Source organism: Metopolophium dirhodum, chromosome 1 (genome assembly GCF_019925205.1).
Source record: "Metopolophium dirhodum isolate CAU chromosome 1, ASM1992520v1, whole genome shotgun sequence".
Lineage (NCBI taxonomy): Eukaryota > Metazoa > Arthropoda > Insecta > Hemiptera > Aphididae > Metopolophium > Metopolophium dirhodum.
In genome coordinates, this window is record NC_083560.1 from 32466631 (window position 1) to 32483356 (window position 16726).

The following is a 16726-nucleotide window of genomic DNA, read 5'->3' on the forward strand; positions in this document are numbered from 1 at the left end:
TTATTGCAACAATGTTGTTGTTTTCGTCAAAATGCGGATATCTGGGTTTGCTATTATGATTATTAATTAGTAAATACTAATTGATATTGTTTAGCTTAAAATAACTATGACCGTGCATTTTAAGCCTGCATATAGCTGGATTCACAGATTTTTATGATTCGTGGAATATTGTGATCATCTGATGTTGTTTTGGCAAGATCAGTTTTTCAGTCGAGATGCTTTTCATACTACCTTATAGTTTCTAATAATTTGTAACTACATAACTGCTGTTTTTTTGCACTAGCCATGAGATGCATTACATTATTATTATATTAGTATCTATGGCTTTTAGGATTTCGTAACCCACAACATGGTGAAAAAAATGTAGTAAAAAAGTAAAACAAATTGGTTTGAGAAAACATTTATTATCATCATAAAAGTATCTGTCAATAAATTATAAATTTAAATTAAAGAATGATGGTAACAAACAATTTTTATCCAAACACACAATATTGTTATTAATATATTATTGATAAAATAGCATGAATACAAGTGACAAACATTCAAAAGTTGTCAAGTAAAACATTATTATTCTTCCCTCATAATAATAATATCATACATTACTCGACAGTCGACACTGTATCGATATGTCAATTAATAACAAAACTAGGTTAGGCAGGCAAGAGATCAAAATCGTCACTGACTAGAACTATCGGTACATGCTCTTCATCGATATTGGGTTCAGAGCTATAAGTACACAACTGTAATTCGTTCAACTTCCATCCCCAGTCCATTTTCTGTATAGCGTGTAAGCTCTCTGCCTCATTGTGATGTCTCAGTAACAACGATTCCTTAAGTGATCATAAATTATTTAAATATTTTTTTATAAAGTTATAATTTATGAAATTATTACCTTAATCTTTTCCCATTTATCATCTAAATCTTGAAGCCATGACAAAAAAAGACGACCATTGTAACGGGATCGTGTATGTCTATTTTTCTTTTCTTCTTGCTCGGATGTCATAACATTATATACTTCATTGTCCTTGAGTATAGTACATACAGAAAATGGTAAAAGTTGATTAGCTACTGCACGAGCTGCGCGTCCATGAACCCTAAGTATCTCTTGTTCAACACTCAAAACCAATTTTTCTTTTTCTACTATGTGCTAAACAAAATACACAATTATTGTAGTTATTATATTATATTCTTTTTTTAAAAAAAAAGATATAGGCAAAGAAAACAAACCTGTAAATGAAGTCTTTGTCTCTCCTTCTCTTGTTCAACAAACAGCTTTATCAACTGCTCGTGTAAATTTGCTGGCGTTGAGTTTTGTGTATTGACTATACGGCTATCATTGTTACCAGCCAAAACATAAGTGCGCTTATTCATAAGATAGTCTTTAAATCCAGATGGTGGTTTCGGTTTCACAGGATACAAATTCTTATGTTTCTTATCAATCTAAAAAAAAAAAATATATAACAATAATAACATATAAAAACAAAAACAGCAATTAAATATATTATTATTTAACCAATTTACTTGTTTTCTAATGTCTAAAAACATTTGATAGCAATTGGTAACTGGAACAGGTTCACATGGTGTGCCAAACGGATTAGGTACTACAGTAACATTGGGAACAGATGAATCACTAGTCTTCGATTCAGTACGACTAGATTTTAATTTGCGTCGTCTAGGATGTAGTTCTTTCCCTGACACATCAGACGACGACACTGTAGTCACAGTAGCTACAGCAGAAGTAGTTGCCTGTTTGTCATCTCCAGAAACGATTGCCAAAACATTTTCACTCTGTTCTGAACGAGTAGCAGGTGGTGACGAAGAGTTACCTGATACTGCATCCACTGTCACAGCACCAGGCGAAGTAGTTTGACCCAATTGTTCATCAGGAACGATTGGATAAGTATGTTTCCTTGGTGCACCACTACTGTTACTCCTGCATCTGTTAGATGACCGTAATACTCTGGTCTGAAGAGACTTTTGCTCTTCTACACCTATTGTATCAGAACTCGCTTTCTGCAAAGATTTTGATGCTATTTGTGACTCTTCAGATGGTACTATATACGGTAATGCTGTATAGTTATGTAAACGATTCTTGCCATATGATCTTATACCCATATCAGCATCTACTACTGTAGGTATTACAATTTTTAATGAAGGTACTTTAGGGCCACTTCCAGGACTGTCAGCAATAGAAGGTTTCAAACTACCAGACTTGTTCTCATTACTATCAGGCTTAGGACTAGAAGTCTCATTTTTACCTAAACAAATTCAAATTTTAATATACTTTTTTATCTAATCGAATAAGGATTTGTGCTAAGTTAAATTATGACTACCTGATCACTTTTAAATTCTGAAAACAAATCAATAGTTGAATCTAATATAATATTACATTTTACAGATCAATAAATACTACATTAGTATATTTGTTTTGAGTATTATAATATTATATCCAAAATATTAATTTAAATGGATAATGTATTATACTATGGCAAATAATATTGTTTGTACTGATTAAAGAATCAGATGATGCATATTATCCTTTTTTATATCTTAAAATTCCTGTAATTGTTTACTTAGCTATACATTTATAATATACAAGTATGTATTTTAATAAAAAAAAAAAATATATAATTTTAAGTTTTTTTTTTTAATTTGTTTAAAATTTTTCTACTGTTAAAAAAAATTAAACTGACACAATTTTTAAATATCATAAAGTAATTTTGTATTATGTTTTTCATAGCCATTTCTACATATCTTTTTTCACAAATAATTCGAGATGATGTTAAGGAAAATGTAAAAATGTACATAATAATGTAAGGTGAGTTTTATAAGTTTAAACAAATTATTTGATAGATAGTTTCAATATAGCATAAAATTATATTTAATTTAATTTTAAAAATAAAACGACTCAGTAACATTTTAAGTTTATACATATACCTAATTTTATGATTGAACAATCTTAGTACACTTTTTTAGTAATTTTGTAGCTCAATACCGTCAACAAACAATCAAATTTAGTTTGAAGTATAATAACAAATCTTCAAGTTCTAATAAATTACTATAAGAAATGTTATTGATTTTAAGTTCAACAAACTATTAGGTATTTGATAAATTTGAATACATAAGTATCATTTTCAACCTATTGATAGTAACCAAATATATATAAAGTGACTTATTAAATCATATTAAATCCAAAAAAAGCAAGTCACCTTTATAACATTGGTTATGATCTTCTTTGTGTTTTTTCGGTTTAACTTCTTTGTCTTCTTCAACTAGAGGCCGTTTTAAGATGTCATCTGTTTCTATTAATGGTGTTAGAGTCAATTTATTTGATGAACTATTTACAGTATCAATTGCTTCACCGGAGCCACCAACTTTGGGTTCGGTTTCTTTAGAAGTACAAGCCTCATTGTCTGGTGCACTAGTCGATACATTCAACTGCGTGGATGTTTCTGGTTTTTTTTCAATTTCAACAGTTTTCCTAAAAGATTGGTTGTATAATATGTTGTGTAACTATGCCAAAAAAAAATGTTATTTTTGTATTATCATTACGTATCATTTGTCATGCTGGAGTTCTGTTCCTCAACTACTATCTTGTTCTTTACATACAAGCTCTTAAATTGATTATTGTCCATATTGGTAAGTCAGTGTGTTAGAGGTAAATTAGGGACACTAATCACTCTAGGTGATGCTTGTTGTTGATTATCACTGTTCACAGCATCTAAATTAAAAACCAACTATTAATAATAAAATACAAATTAGCAAATTCATTGAATTGTTTTTTAATTATCATTATTATTTAATACCTCGTTTAATACAATACACAATATATTACCTACGTCTTATAATACTCAGTAACCTAAAAAATAAAACCAATTTTTTATTTTAATAGTTATAAAATTATGAAGTAACTATTTTATATTTATTCTAAAAAAAAATGAATAATATTGAATAATGAAATGTCGTATCAAGTGATTGAACAAAAGCATAGAAATTTAATAAGAGACTAATGATGTACTGAGACCAATTAAAATATACTAACTACCTAGTATAAACTATACACTGTATAATGTATATAGTAAAGTTTATAGATATATACTATATTATAGTAATCTATAGCCTGATATAGGTAGCTAGGTAGTAATCTAAAATCTATAATCCAACACATTATTACTTAATTATTATTATCATAATCTAATCTTATATTTTACACAGTACCGAAAGTTTGAATACATTAAATTTTTTATTCATGTTGATTAGAATTAATCAGTTCAGTAAATTTAGTTGGGGTAAGTTGGGGTTCTTTTAGATATTGTCATTTATTTTTAAAAATTTGTGATGGACACAAATGTCAATAGTCAATAAACTTAGGTAGGTACAATAATTATTAAACTGATTAAGGGACAGTTGTACCATCCCCGATTAAAGTTAACCGGAGTTTAATCAGCCAAATTTGCTCGGTTAAATATTTGTTATCAGCTGATTAAGCGTAATTGAAGTGTAACCGTAGACGGTACAACTGACCCTAATTATAATCTTTATGAATTTTTAAGAAAGATTCTAGTTCCGAACAATCTGGAAAATAATTCTTGTTTGTACATTTTAAAGAAAATCATTAGGTAGGTATATAGAAAAAAACAATTCCAAGCCAAAATGGTATGTCTGCTTATAAGCTATATTACTTAGTACCTATATTTTATGATATTGTTGCTATTAAAGTAATTTATTTTAATATTAGTTACCTTATTACCTACCTAATTCAGCCAGTTGAATTATTTTTTTCCGAAAACATTACTTTTGAAAATGTCATTGAGTGTATAAAATATAATAATATATGAATTGTATTTATTCTAGAGAAAGATATATGTAGGCAAGCCTGGGCATAAACAAGTTAAAAAGTTAAAGTTAAGTTAATAATAACTTTATAACTTAACTTATTTTAATTGATAAAAACTTAATAAATAACGAGTTACTTTTAATCAAATTCAAGCTAAGTTAATTTATAAATAATGAATATAATAAAAATAAAAATTATTATTGAAGTTGCATATTACATAACGATTTACTAGAATAGGAAATTGGAAATATAGTTTAATTAATTTCTTGTTCCATTAACCAGAATACTTCAAGAAAAATAACTTAATTAAATAAAAAATGCATATTATAGCAATAGCCATTTAGATTATATTTTATAGGTGTATTGTATATAATATAAAGATTAAAGATATACCATACCATACTGCGGCATACGGGCACTTTAATAATTAATAAATACTAATAACTAATAAATAATATGATATTATCGTATTATATTGATATAGATACAAATCACAAATGTGCAATTCTCAAGAACATATTATTTTAAAATATTTTCACCATAAATAAGTTATTTATTTATTTATAAATCAAAAGATTGTATTTAATTCGGCATTTTCAATTTCGTATGCTTTTGGTACTTGGTACTTACTACATAATTCTATTAATTCAGTATATAATAATTTCATTCTATGTATAGAAAAGCTATTGGTCATCAGGTCCAATACATTTGCTGATTTGTTGTAAACCATATTTTAAATGGGTAAGAAAATACAAATACCTAATAATATTTTATTACATCTATTAAGAAAATTGGATAACAAAAATGTCAATACCTAACTCAATATTATTTCGAACTGGTACCTAAACCGAAAAACATTTTGTATTATTATTATTTTCCAAAAATCATCATAACGGTTTCTATTAAATAGAAAATTTACAATTCAATGGTGGGGGGGGGGGTTACTGTCATATAAATTAAATCGTAATAAATCATAATACAGTAGTCACTCGATAATTCGAAATTCAGGGGACCGAGTTAAAAATTTGATTTATAGAGGTTTTCGATTTACTGAGTGTTCGATTAATAGAAGGAAAACAAATTAATTTGAATTATAGAGAGGTGAACAATTTTATGTACATATTACATATTAAAGTTTAGATTAGGTAGGTAAGGTACAATAACATTTATAAACTACGATAATATTTAACCACCGTCGTTATTAGTTTCATTTAGAAGAACGTCAAATATATAAATTGGACATAATCTTTATATGTACAATGTACATACATATGAACTGATATATAATATCTAATCGCGTTTAAGGAATTCCAATTATTGATATTCGTGGAAAAACACGGGTTTTCTCAGTTGACTCGGCGTTTAGTTCGATTAATGGAGTTTTTCGAATGAGTAACTACTATATCATAATAAGAATATAATATTCATCGTTAGGAAAACCTAAAATGCAGTTACCTATTCAGTATCACGTATGCCGCAGTGACCTGTGTTGAAAGAAACGTACCTGAGAAACGCGGACGAATTGTTCAGGTCCACGAACGACGATTAATGGCAAAAAAAAGGAACGCACTAGATTTGATTTTTTTATCACGCGAAAACACGTTTACTTTATAATTGATTTTCTTGTACGATAGAAAATATTAATAATATATACAAACGCTTTAATCGCGGGGCGTCTGAATTTTTTTCCAAATTTCTAATACCACGCGCTTGTCGAATGTCGCGGACGGAACAAATTCGACACTTTTTTAATCAATAATATTCGAGACTATTCAATTGAGAGTCGAGACGATCGCGGTAGGTTTCATAAATAAATAGATAATACCTTTATCTACGGTATAGACCATAATCGTGGTCCGATCGCTGTCGACCGGGGCGTGTGTTGGGTGTGTCGGATATACAGAAACGAAATATAATATGAAACGATACGAAACGAACTTGTGATAAGTGAAACCCGCACGTTCTCACGTTGCGGTTAGACTACTAGCGCTTTATAGGGTTGTTCAGTGTTAACCGGGAGAATAAGAAACTAATAGCTCATTATTCTCCCGGTTAACACAGCAATTATATAAAGCGCTAGTGGTCTAGCCGCAACGTGAGAAGCGGGCGGATTCAGAATAACATTGATAAGACCTTTCCGTTTCGTACCCTGTAAATCATGGGAGCCGGAAAAAAAGTCCAGGGAAAAAAAATACACGGAAAAAAAGTCCGGTTTAATCTAAAAAAAAATAAAATTACTAAATGTATAATATATAATATTAATTTAATTTAAAACTATAAATAATTAAAATTTAAAACTAATATTTATTTCGTTTTCGAATACAATGGCCAATATAAATTAAAAATTCTTCCACCGATATTTCGTCAATGGCCACTCTAGAACATAAGTTTTTTTAACGTTCACCGGTACGTTTTTTTGGTGTTGGAATCCCTTCACCTAATTCGTAAAGCTATTTTAGCTCTACCTACTCCAAACTCTTCACGCATTTTAGAAATTAACTTCCAGACGGTTGGGTGCGCGTGTCCGACAAGATGCGTAAAACGGTTGTTCCAACTCTCGCAAATATTGTTTGTACGATTTTGACCGTTTATCGTAGCCTCGTGAACGTTCCATATTTCTGGTAGAAATAACGGTTTATTTTTTTTTAATTTTATAGCCATACCTTTTCCTGACTTTCTTATGTACCATTGACATATGTGGAATCGAAATAATCAAGAACCTCTGTAGCTTCTTCTATACAAACCGTCTTTAAATATTGCATTCCGTCGTAAACTTTATTCATTGGCAAAAATGCTAACCCGTTCTATTTCTGTAGATTGATAACGACGTAAAATTTTAATTCTTTATAGTTTTAAATTATATTAGATCATACCAATCATATATATTATTAATTTTGAATTAATTAAATAAGTTTAAATATTTTTTATGAAACAATAAATCAAACCGGACTTTTTTTCCGTGTAATAATTTTCTTGTCGGACTTTTTTTCCGAAAAAAATTAAATCGGACTTTTTTTCCGTGTACTTTTTTTCCGGGATTCGTAAATCATAGACCTATAAACTAATGGACAGCGCTTAGAGAGAGAGGTCAGGGGTACGATATAGAGTAAAAGAGAAAAGAGAACGTGGAAGAAATATAGTATTAGTTTCATACGTCAATGATTACCCCCTTTATGTTCTTTCTCTCTTCGTTCTTTCTCTTATATGATGCCCGTGTATTGGTGGCAGGGCGGAGTAGAATGCGCTGTCCATTATTTAGTTTATAGATCTATGCTGTAAATACATCTTAAATCTTAATTCGTTCTCGGATGTTGTAGACGGCAATTACCACGTCAATATTATGCTACTGTGGTCAACTGTGCTACTGGGTGTATACTGCCAGCCGAGGACGTGGTACCACCATAGATAATATTATATTATAATCTTATCATGATAAAGAAAATAATAAATACTATACTGTTACAATGACATTTAAAAAATATTAAAAATCCCAAGTCACAGTTGTTTTTATACAAAATACGGAAAAATCAAAAAAATTAGGAAATTATTTTGAATTGAGAATATATAAACATTTTTTTTTAAACATAAGATTTTAAAATGTAATACATGATTATTCATAAGTTTGTCTACCTTTAACAAACAAATTATGTCCACAACCAAATCAAATTACATTTTTATGAGCGTTTGGAGTTCATATTTTTACAATATTGGATATTCACTCGATTTCTCTTGTTGCGATTTTGCTATTTTGTTGTTATTCAAAAACAAATAACTGTAGATACATGCAAATATTACTGAATATTTATATTTTCATTCTCTATACACGATAACATTTTGAAAATAATTTGACTCTTTTTGAGCTGTTTACGGACATTGTCAGTTTTAAATTTTTAGATTCTGAGCGATGCGATGAATGTATTGATTTTACAATGATGTGTGTTTTTTTTTTAGATTATTTTATTTTTGTGTCTGTCATCACCTTTTAGGACAGTAAAAGTGCTTGGATTTTCTTCAACAGTAACTTTTCTGATAGGAAAGTAAATCTAGTTGGTACTTTGGGGGGTCAACAATTTCCCAGTAGTTTTCAAAAGCGACGTGAAAAACAAAAGAAAAATTAAGGAAAAACGGGAATTTATACGCAAAATCTGTTTTTGAGATAATCGATTTTGGTTTTTGGTGTAACTCTAAAACAAATGACCGTAGGGACATGAAATTTTGACTGAATGTTTATAATTGCATTTCCTATACACCATAGCACTTTCCAAATATTTTGACTTATTTTGAGCTGTTTACGGACATTGTTAATTTCCATTTTTTTTAGTTTTTTTTCTATAAATATCAATAAAATTTTATTTGTTGGTTAAAGAAGCTTGAAAATTTAATATATGAAAAAAATTAAAAATCCATAGTTACCATTTTTTTTTTATAAGCATTTAAAGTTCAATTATTAACAAAATACGTAAAAATGACGATAATTTGCAAATTATTTTGAGTTAGAAATTCATAAAAAATTTTCTTTTTAAATATAAGATTTGAAAATGTAATACAAGATTCCTCATAAGTTTGTCTACCTTTATCAATCAAAAAAAATTCTACAAAATAGTCAAATTAAATTTTTATGAGTGTTTGAAATTCATATTTTTACAACATTTGATATTCACTCGATTTCGCATGTAACATTTTCTTATTTTGTTGTAATTAAAATCGAATGACTGTAGATAGTTGAAAATTTCAAAATTTTTTTGTATTTGCATTTCCTATACACCATAAAATTTATAAAATAATTTGACTCTTTTTGAGCTGTTTAAGGACATAGTCAGTTTTCAATTTTTTTAGTTTTTTTTTCTATAAATATCAATAAAATTGTATTTGTTAGGTAAAAAAGCGTGACAATTTAATATAAGGCTTCTGATATATCGTTCTAATAGCAGTTGAAAAATAATAAAAATACATATGCACAATTTTTTTGTATAAGCATTTAAAGTTCAAATGTTGACAACATTTATCAAATTTATAATTTATTAATTATTTTGTAGTGAAAAATGTATAAAATGTTTAACTTTTATAACCACGTAAATAGGTTATATATAAATTACTTTATTCACAATAGTATCATCAAATATACTTGGTAATATCATAGGCTGACTGAGCGTTTTCGCTCAGAATCGTTTTTCTTATACAATGGTAAATCGCATAGAAATCACTTTGTGACATCTCAGAGAATATAATTTTAGAACACTTTTTGTATAACATCTATTTAAGACTTAAAAATACAGTATCTGAGATACTATAGATCCATCAATTAAAATAATATTTTTACATAACATGTAGGTACTTGACTGTTTTAATTTTTAGACTGTTGTCAATTCTGAGTTTCCAGCACCATTGTACGAGTTTCCTTAAGAATTAGTCCCAGTTTGTTTTAATGCTTCTTGGCTTAAATTTAAAGGAGTTTATTATAAAAAAGGCTTACTTATGGTTATTGATGTAAATCTTGATGGCTGTATTTTTGGGGAAACAATAAGTCTGCTTGTAGGGAAATCTAGAAACCCTTATTTTATACTCAGTCCAATTTTAAGCATAGGTTTTGATCCACATTACCATGCATATGAAATTGAAAATACTAAATAAATAAATATTTCAAATCATATTGGCTAGCTGTTATATTAATGAATTACCTGATTCAACACCAATTGTGGCTAGAGTTCTAGAGAATGGTAAAATGTATGCTACTTTAAAATATGCATTGTAAATTGTAAACTTTATTTTTATAATTAGTATTTATTAATAAAACTATATATAAATATACTTATCGTTCTAAATTTGTAAAAAATATTGAATTTAAATAAATGTTATTCTAATTAAACTTGTGTTTATTTATTACATAGATATAAAATAATTACAATAAGCATCGTCATAATTCAGTATTTGCCACAATAGTGTTAAAAGTTTAAATTTATTAAATTTATTTTTCAAACAAATGTTTTCTATACAAAATTAAAAATTATTTTGAGTATAGAGCTTATGCCTGATTTAAATGAATTTAAGGTTAGATTCAATATACACAAAATCTAATTTAACATTTAATGAAGTGTAATTTCAAAACTTGCTGTTGTCAAAACAACACCAATATATGTCAGCTCACTCCTGTAATAAATTAATTTGACGTTAGTGATGACACTGATAACTACTGATAATGTTATTAAAATGTGTTGGATGTAGTAAAATCACAGAATTCAGAGGTTAAATCAACACCAAATAATAGTTAACTCGCTATTAAGCGAGTTTAGGATGATGGTTATTACGACAATTATTTTAACTAAAACAACGCTCAAGGATTATAAATTAACTCAGCCTTTATACGGCTACTGTAACACGTCTTAATGTTAAATTAACCACAAAAATGGTTAATAATTACTCCAATTTGTCGTATATTTTACATACAAATTTAACCCCAACGTTGATGTCAATTCAACTGCAAGACAGCCTTAGCTCAAAATCGACGTTCAAATGCGTGTAACATTGACTATCATTGTAGTTAAAATAACTCCAAATTTCTATGCGTGTGTGTGGTGTCCTACGCCTCGAAACACCTATATAACAATATTTTTATTTGAAACTTATTTTCGTAAGATTGTATAAATTCATTATAATTGCAGTTTGCTTTTAATAAGAAATACCATATTTCTTTAATCATTTGGTAGTTTTAGGATTTATATAATTATATTGCAAAAACCAAAAATTATAAGTATAACTCTTAAATAATAATACGTTAAGAGTTATGCCTCTTTTGTAAATAATTATCTCCTATATAATTTTTGTTTATAACTTTTTAACCTACGACAAAATGAAAAATGAGATATTTACAAAAAAATAGTTTTTCTTGACCATTATTCTCGAATAATCGTTTACGCGTAGGTACCTATATTATATCGATGGAGATTTTTTACACTTTGTTTATGTGTCGGGCCACACGATGCGGTATCACCGCATGCGGTGGAAAACTTTGCGGCAATACCGGATAGGTCATGTTCAACCACACGATGCGTTTTCGCCGGATGCGGCAGACTAAAATAATTAACCTAACCTTTTACTTTGTATAGCTTAAATAAAGCAAATACCTTTTTGTATTATTACATTTTTTATTATGCATATAAATCCTTTCTTAGAATTACTTAGGAACTAGGAGGTAAACTATCTGATTGATGATGTGGATATAGAGCTTGAGGTGGAGATGGATAAGGATCTTGAGTTGAATGTGTAATACTTGGATACCATTGACTATTTTGTAGTAGATTTTGGTTTGGTAAATGCAAAGTAGAGGAATATTGAGGATAGACCGCATTATTTTGATTTGAATAGGGTTGAGAATAAACTGAACTACTACTCGTCGAAAGCTGTACATTTTTAAAAAACTGTAGACTATTTAAGCGAAATTCTAACTTTTGAGAATCGTTTAACTTTTTATAGTCCGGTAGCAAAGATAATAAAAAATGTTTATCGGGATAAATGTTTTGAGTTAGCTCTATATATGACAGTAATTTATTTTGAAAAGGAGTAGTGGTCGGTTCTTTTTGATTTTTTTTTTATTTTTTTGATTGAAAATTAACTTTCTGCTCCATGCTAACGGCATCCCGTTTATTCACTGCATTACCAACTTCAATAATTTGATCATCACTATCAACAATAATTTGCGCACTAGTATCGCAGCTTTCAACAATTTCATCAAGATCATCCTCAAAATTTCCGAACGTACTACGCAAACATTTAATTTAATTTTACATTATTTAACAGTGCATTAAGTTTTAAATATAAATTCTACAGCGTATAGTTTAATTACACATTTGATATACAAATAGATAAGTACCTTCTTCTTTCAGTTACTGGCTTCAAAAATGATAACATCTCAGCGAAATGATATTTTTTTCTATTGGAGGCACTAGCACCTGATTTGATCGAGTTTTCTTGTTTAATGTATTTCAAGTAATTATCACGTAAGTGTCTCCACTTTTTGTCTTTTATGTCTTTAACTGAAATTTAAATTTAAAAAAGGGGTCAAGTGGATGTCGCTCCGCTGTACAGTAGTTTACAAGTTAGTCACTGTAATGGATAGTATTAAATAATAGTAGTATATACATATATTATATATATATATTGTATATTAAATCAAGATAAATTATGAATATTTAGTAACAATTAAAAAACAACATAATTATTTTTTTTAAATAGATATTTGTCAACTGGTACATGTTTCAAAGCTCTGCAATTCGACTTTCATATTGGGAAAAGTACGATTGCAGAGATTGTTAGAGAAGCTTGTACAATGATTTGGACAATTTTGCAGCCTTTAGAAATGACACAACCCACTACAAATCAATGGCTTGAAATAGCAGGTACATTCTATTCAAAAACAAATTTCCCAAACTGTTTGGGAGCTATCGACGGTAAGCACATCAGGTGCAGAAATCCTCGAAATTCGGGATCATATTATTTTAACTAAGTAGGATAAAAAAGAGAGTTCTGGAACCCCAGCCTGCTGGCTCAGCCCTATACCTGATGGCTCAACCCGCGAAACCCGTTGCTCAACCCATATACATCTATACACCTCTGCTCAACCCATGGGTTGAGCGATCTATCACATACGTACACGACATTCCCCCCGCTACCCCGCTCTTCAGATACCCCCCACCATCAATCACGCACTTGTACGATAATCCCCCCGCCACTCTTCCCTATCAATTAGCCGCGGAAAATAATTTAAAAATTTTTTTGCCGAACCGGGATTCGAACTCGAACAGGTCGCTTCCCATACGACATCCACACCACTGCGCAACTTACTCGCTTATGATTAAAATGTAAATTCTATCTCATTTAACTGGTGTTTACGACAATCGTTCATATACGTACGAGATGTATAATTTCCCCCACCACCACAACCACAACCACTACACCTTACAAAAGGCCGCCGCGAACGCGCGCGAGCCCGCCACCGCGTTATCATACCTATGTTATCAGTTATCACATCTATAAATACTTACATACGCACTTACGTACAAACACACATACATACATATATACACGTTATACATCTCAAACAAACACACATTCAAATATATTATAATATAGTCTACATATAATATACATAGGTACTTACATATATATAAACAATTATACACACATCATTATCACAGTGACTTGAACATATAATATTCCACTGATATTTCTAACAATAAACATTCTATAATTTCCCCCCACCACCACCACCACCAACACCACCAACGCTACACCTTACAAAGGGCCGCCGCGAACGCGCACGAGCCCGCCACCGCGTTATTATATCTATGTTATCAGTTATCACATCTATAAATACCTACTTACATACGCACTTATGTACAAACACACATACACATACATACATACATATATATATATATATATTCATACATACATACATACATATATACATACATACATACACACACGTTATACCTCTCAAACAAACACACATTCAAATATATTATAATATAGTCTACATATAATATACATAGGTATTTACATATATCTAAACAATTATACACACATCATTATCACAAACCCCTGAACATATTATTATACAATTTATACACTTATTACTTACATATCAATAAAACGCATCATATAAATATGATATAACCATACACATACAAACTATAATATACTATTAAACATTATACAGTACTCTTCAGTTTTCATTCTGAACTTATATATACATACATACAAACACACATACACATACATGCATACATACACACTTACATACATACATACATACATACATACATACATACATACATACATACATACATACATACATACATACCCACATACACATACATACATACATACATACATATATACGAACATACGTTATGCTCATAATATAATATAAGGTACCTACAACATCACACATACCTATATACAAATATTATACCATAATATTATATACTTATTACTTACATATCAATAAAACGCATAGGTATATTTATTCATATAAATATGATATAACCATACACATACAAACTATAATATGGTATTACACACTATACAGTACTCATCAGTTTTCATTCTGAACTTATATAATAATATTTACAACACACACAAGCTCAACATATATATTATATACCTTATCATACATAGGTACACGCATGCATGCATAGATACATACATTCATATCACATCACATCACATACACACACACACACACACACGATTCCAGTATTCCATATAGTATACAAACAAGCCACCCAGTCCTTCGTTATACATGAGAATAAATCTCAAACACACACAGACATAAACTTGTAAAAATATTTATTTTCAAAATATACACGTCGGAATATAGGTACATTCGCTTGCATTCACACATTCCTCTCCCCGACAACATACGGAAATATTAATTATAATATATATATATATGTATATATGGTCAATCGTTTAATCGTTTACAGATGATGATGAGTTTCATTCACACATTTCTCTAGCACAACACACTTACACTCATATACCCATAGGATAGTTCATACATATTTAGATACTTACATAGTCGCATATTATATGCATACATACACAAATATATGTATGTACAGCAGAGCGACATCCACTTATCCACCTTTTTTAGTTTTTTTTTCTATAAATATTAATAATTTGTATTTCTGGGTAAAAAAGCGTGAAAATTTAATGCAAGGCTCCTGATATATCGTTACAATAGCAGCTGAAAAATATTAAAAATACATTAGCACAATTTTTTTTTATAAGCATTTAAAGTTCAAATTTCGACAAAATTTATCAAATTCAAACCTTAATGATTATTTTGTAGTTAAATATGTATAAAATGTTCAACTTTTATAGCTAAATATTAAAAATTAATATGTCAAGTATAGTATGTCAATTAATTATTATTATTATATGCCAATTATACTATATGGTATAGTGATATTGTCTAATATTATTCTCATATATCATAATCAATCTAATCAATAAATGTCGATGAACATTTCAGGGAAACTTTTATTAAAAAATCATATTAGATGCATCCACATGAGAAATATTATATTTCTGTAGTTCTCATAAACATCAGCATATTTATACCTCAAATATAAACTATTTTCATACTAAATCCATATACAAATATCGTAATTTTATTAAAAACACATATTATAATTATTATCATTATCATCATAAACCGTTATACATAATATGATGATTTCATACGTTAACTGTTTAACTCAAGATACATTAAAGATCATCCAATTCATAATTAACATTCGTACGGTTCGAATTCAGAAATCACAATCACTCGCATACGTGCACGACTATATTTCCCCCTCCACCCCTCCACTAGGTTAGGTTAGTTTCCTGTAGGTTAGACTAAAAAAAAAAAAAACAAAAAAAAATACAAAAATTAAATTAAAGATTACTTCATCTACACTCTGTGAACGATGAAGTAATGAGTCATAATGGATCTTGACCTTTAATACGATTAAAGATTACTTCATCCTTCACAGAGTGTAGGATGAAGTAAAGAGTCATAATGGATCATGACCTTTAATTTAATTTTTGTATTTTTTTTGTTTTTTTTTTTTTTAGTCTAACCTACAGGAAACTAACCTAACCTAGTGGAGGGGTGGAGGGGGGAAATATAGTCGTGCACGTATGCGAGTGATTGTGATTTCTGAATTCGAACCGTACGAATGTTAATTATGAATTGGATGATCTTTAATGTATCTTGAGTTAAACAGTTAACGTATGAAATCATCATATTATGTATAACGGTTTATGATGATAATGATAATAATTATAATATGTGTTTTTAATAAAATTACGATATTTGTATATGGATTTAGTATGAAAATA

At 29.0% G+C, this 16726-nt stretch overlaps 1 protein-coding gene across 3 annotated transcripts; it reads right to left on the reverse strand.

The window, feature by feature from the left end:
• Nucleotides 1–384: 384 nt before the first annotated feature.
• LOC132934869 (ankyrin repeat domain-containing protein 12-like) lies at nucleotides 385–6705 on the reverse strand. Of its 3 annotated transcripts, none has more exons than XM_061001258.1 (7): nucleotides 6342–6705; nucleotides 3553–3721; nucleotides 3210–3481; nucleotides 1522–2258; nucleotides 1228–1440; nucleotides 893–1147; nucleotides 385–830 (listed from the first exon to the last, which is right to left on the reverse strand). In XM_061001258.1, the coding sequence occupies exons 2-7, from the start codon at nucleotides 3633–3635 to the stop codon at nucleotides 651–653; spliced, it is 1740 nt and encodes a 579-aa protein (XP_060857241.1). In that variant the 5' UTR covers nucleotides 3636–3721; nucleotides 6342–6705; the 3' UTR covers nucleotides 385–650. The 3 variants fall into 3 exon arrangements, with proteins under 3 accessions (XP_060857241.1, XP_060857242.1, XP_060857243.1); XM_061001259.1 differs by having other exon boundaries at nucleotides 6293–6705; XM_061001260.1 differs by lacking the exon at nucleotides 6342–6705 and adding an exon at nucleotides 3836–3852.
• Nucleotides 6706–16726: the final 10021 nt, after the last annotated feature.

Coding starts and splice junctions, on each gene's coding strand:
- LOC132934869 (XM_061001258.1), bottom strand. CDS start 3,635: ATGGACAATAATCAATTTAAGAGCTTGTATGTAAAGAACAAGATAGTA. Junction 1,441..1,521: donor TTTTAGACATTAGAAAACAA/GTAAATTGGTTA, acceptor TTTTTTTTTTAG/ATTGATAAGAAACATAAGAA. Junction 831..892: donor ATAAATGGGAAAAGATTAAG/GTAATAATTTCA, acceptor TGATCACTTAAG/GAATCGTTGTTACTGAGACA.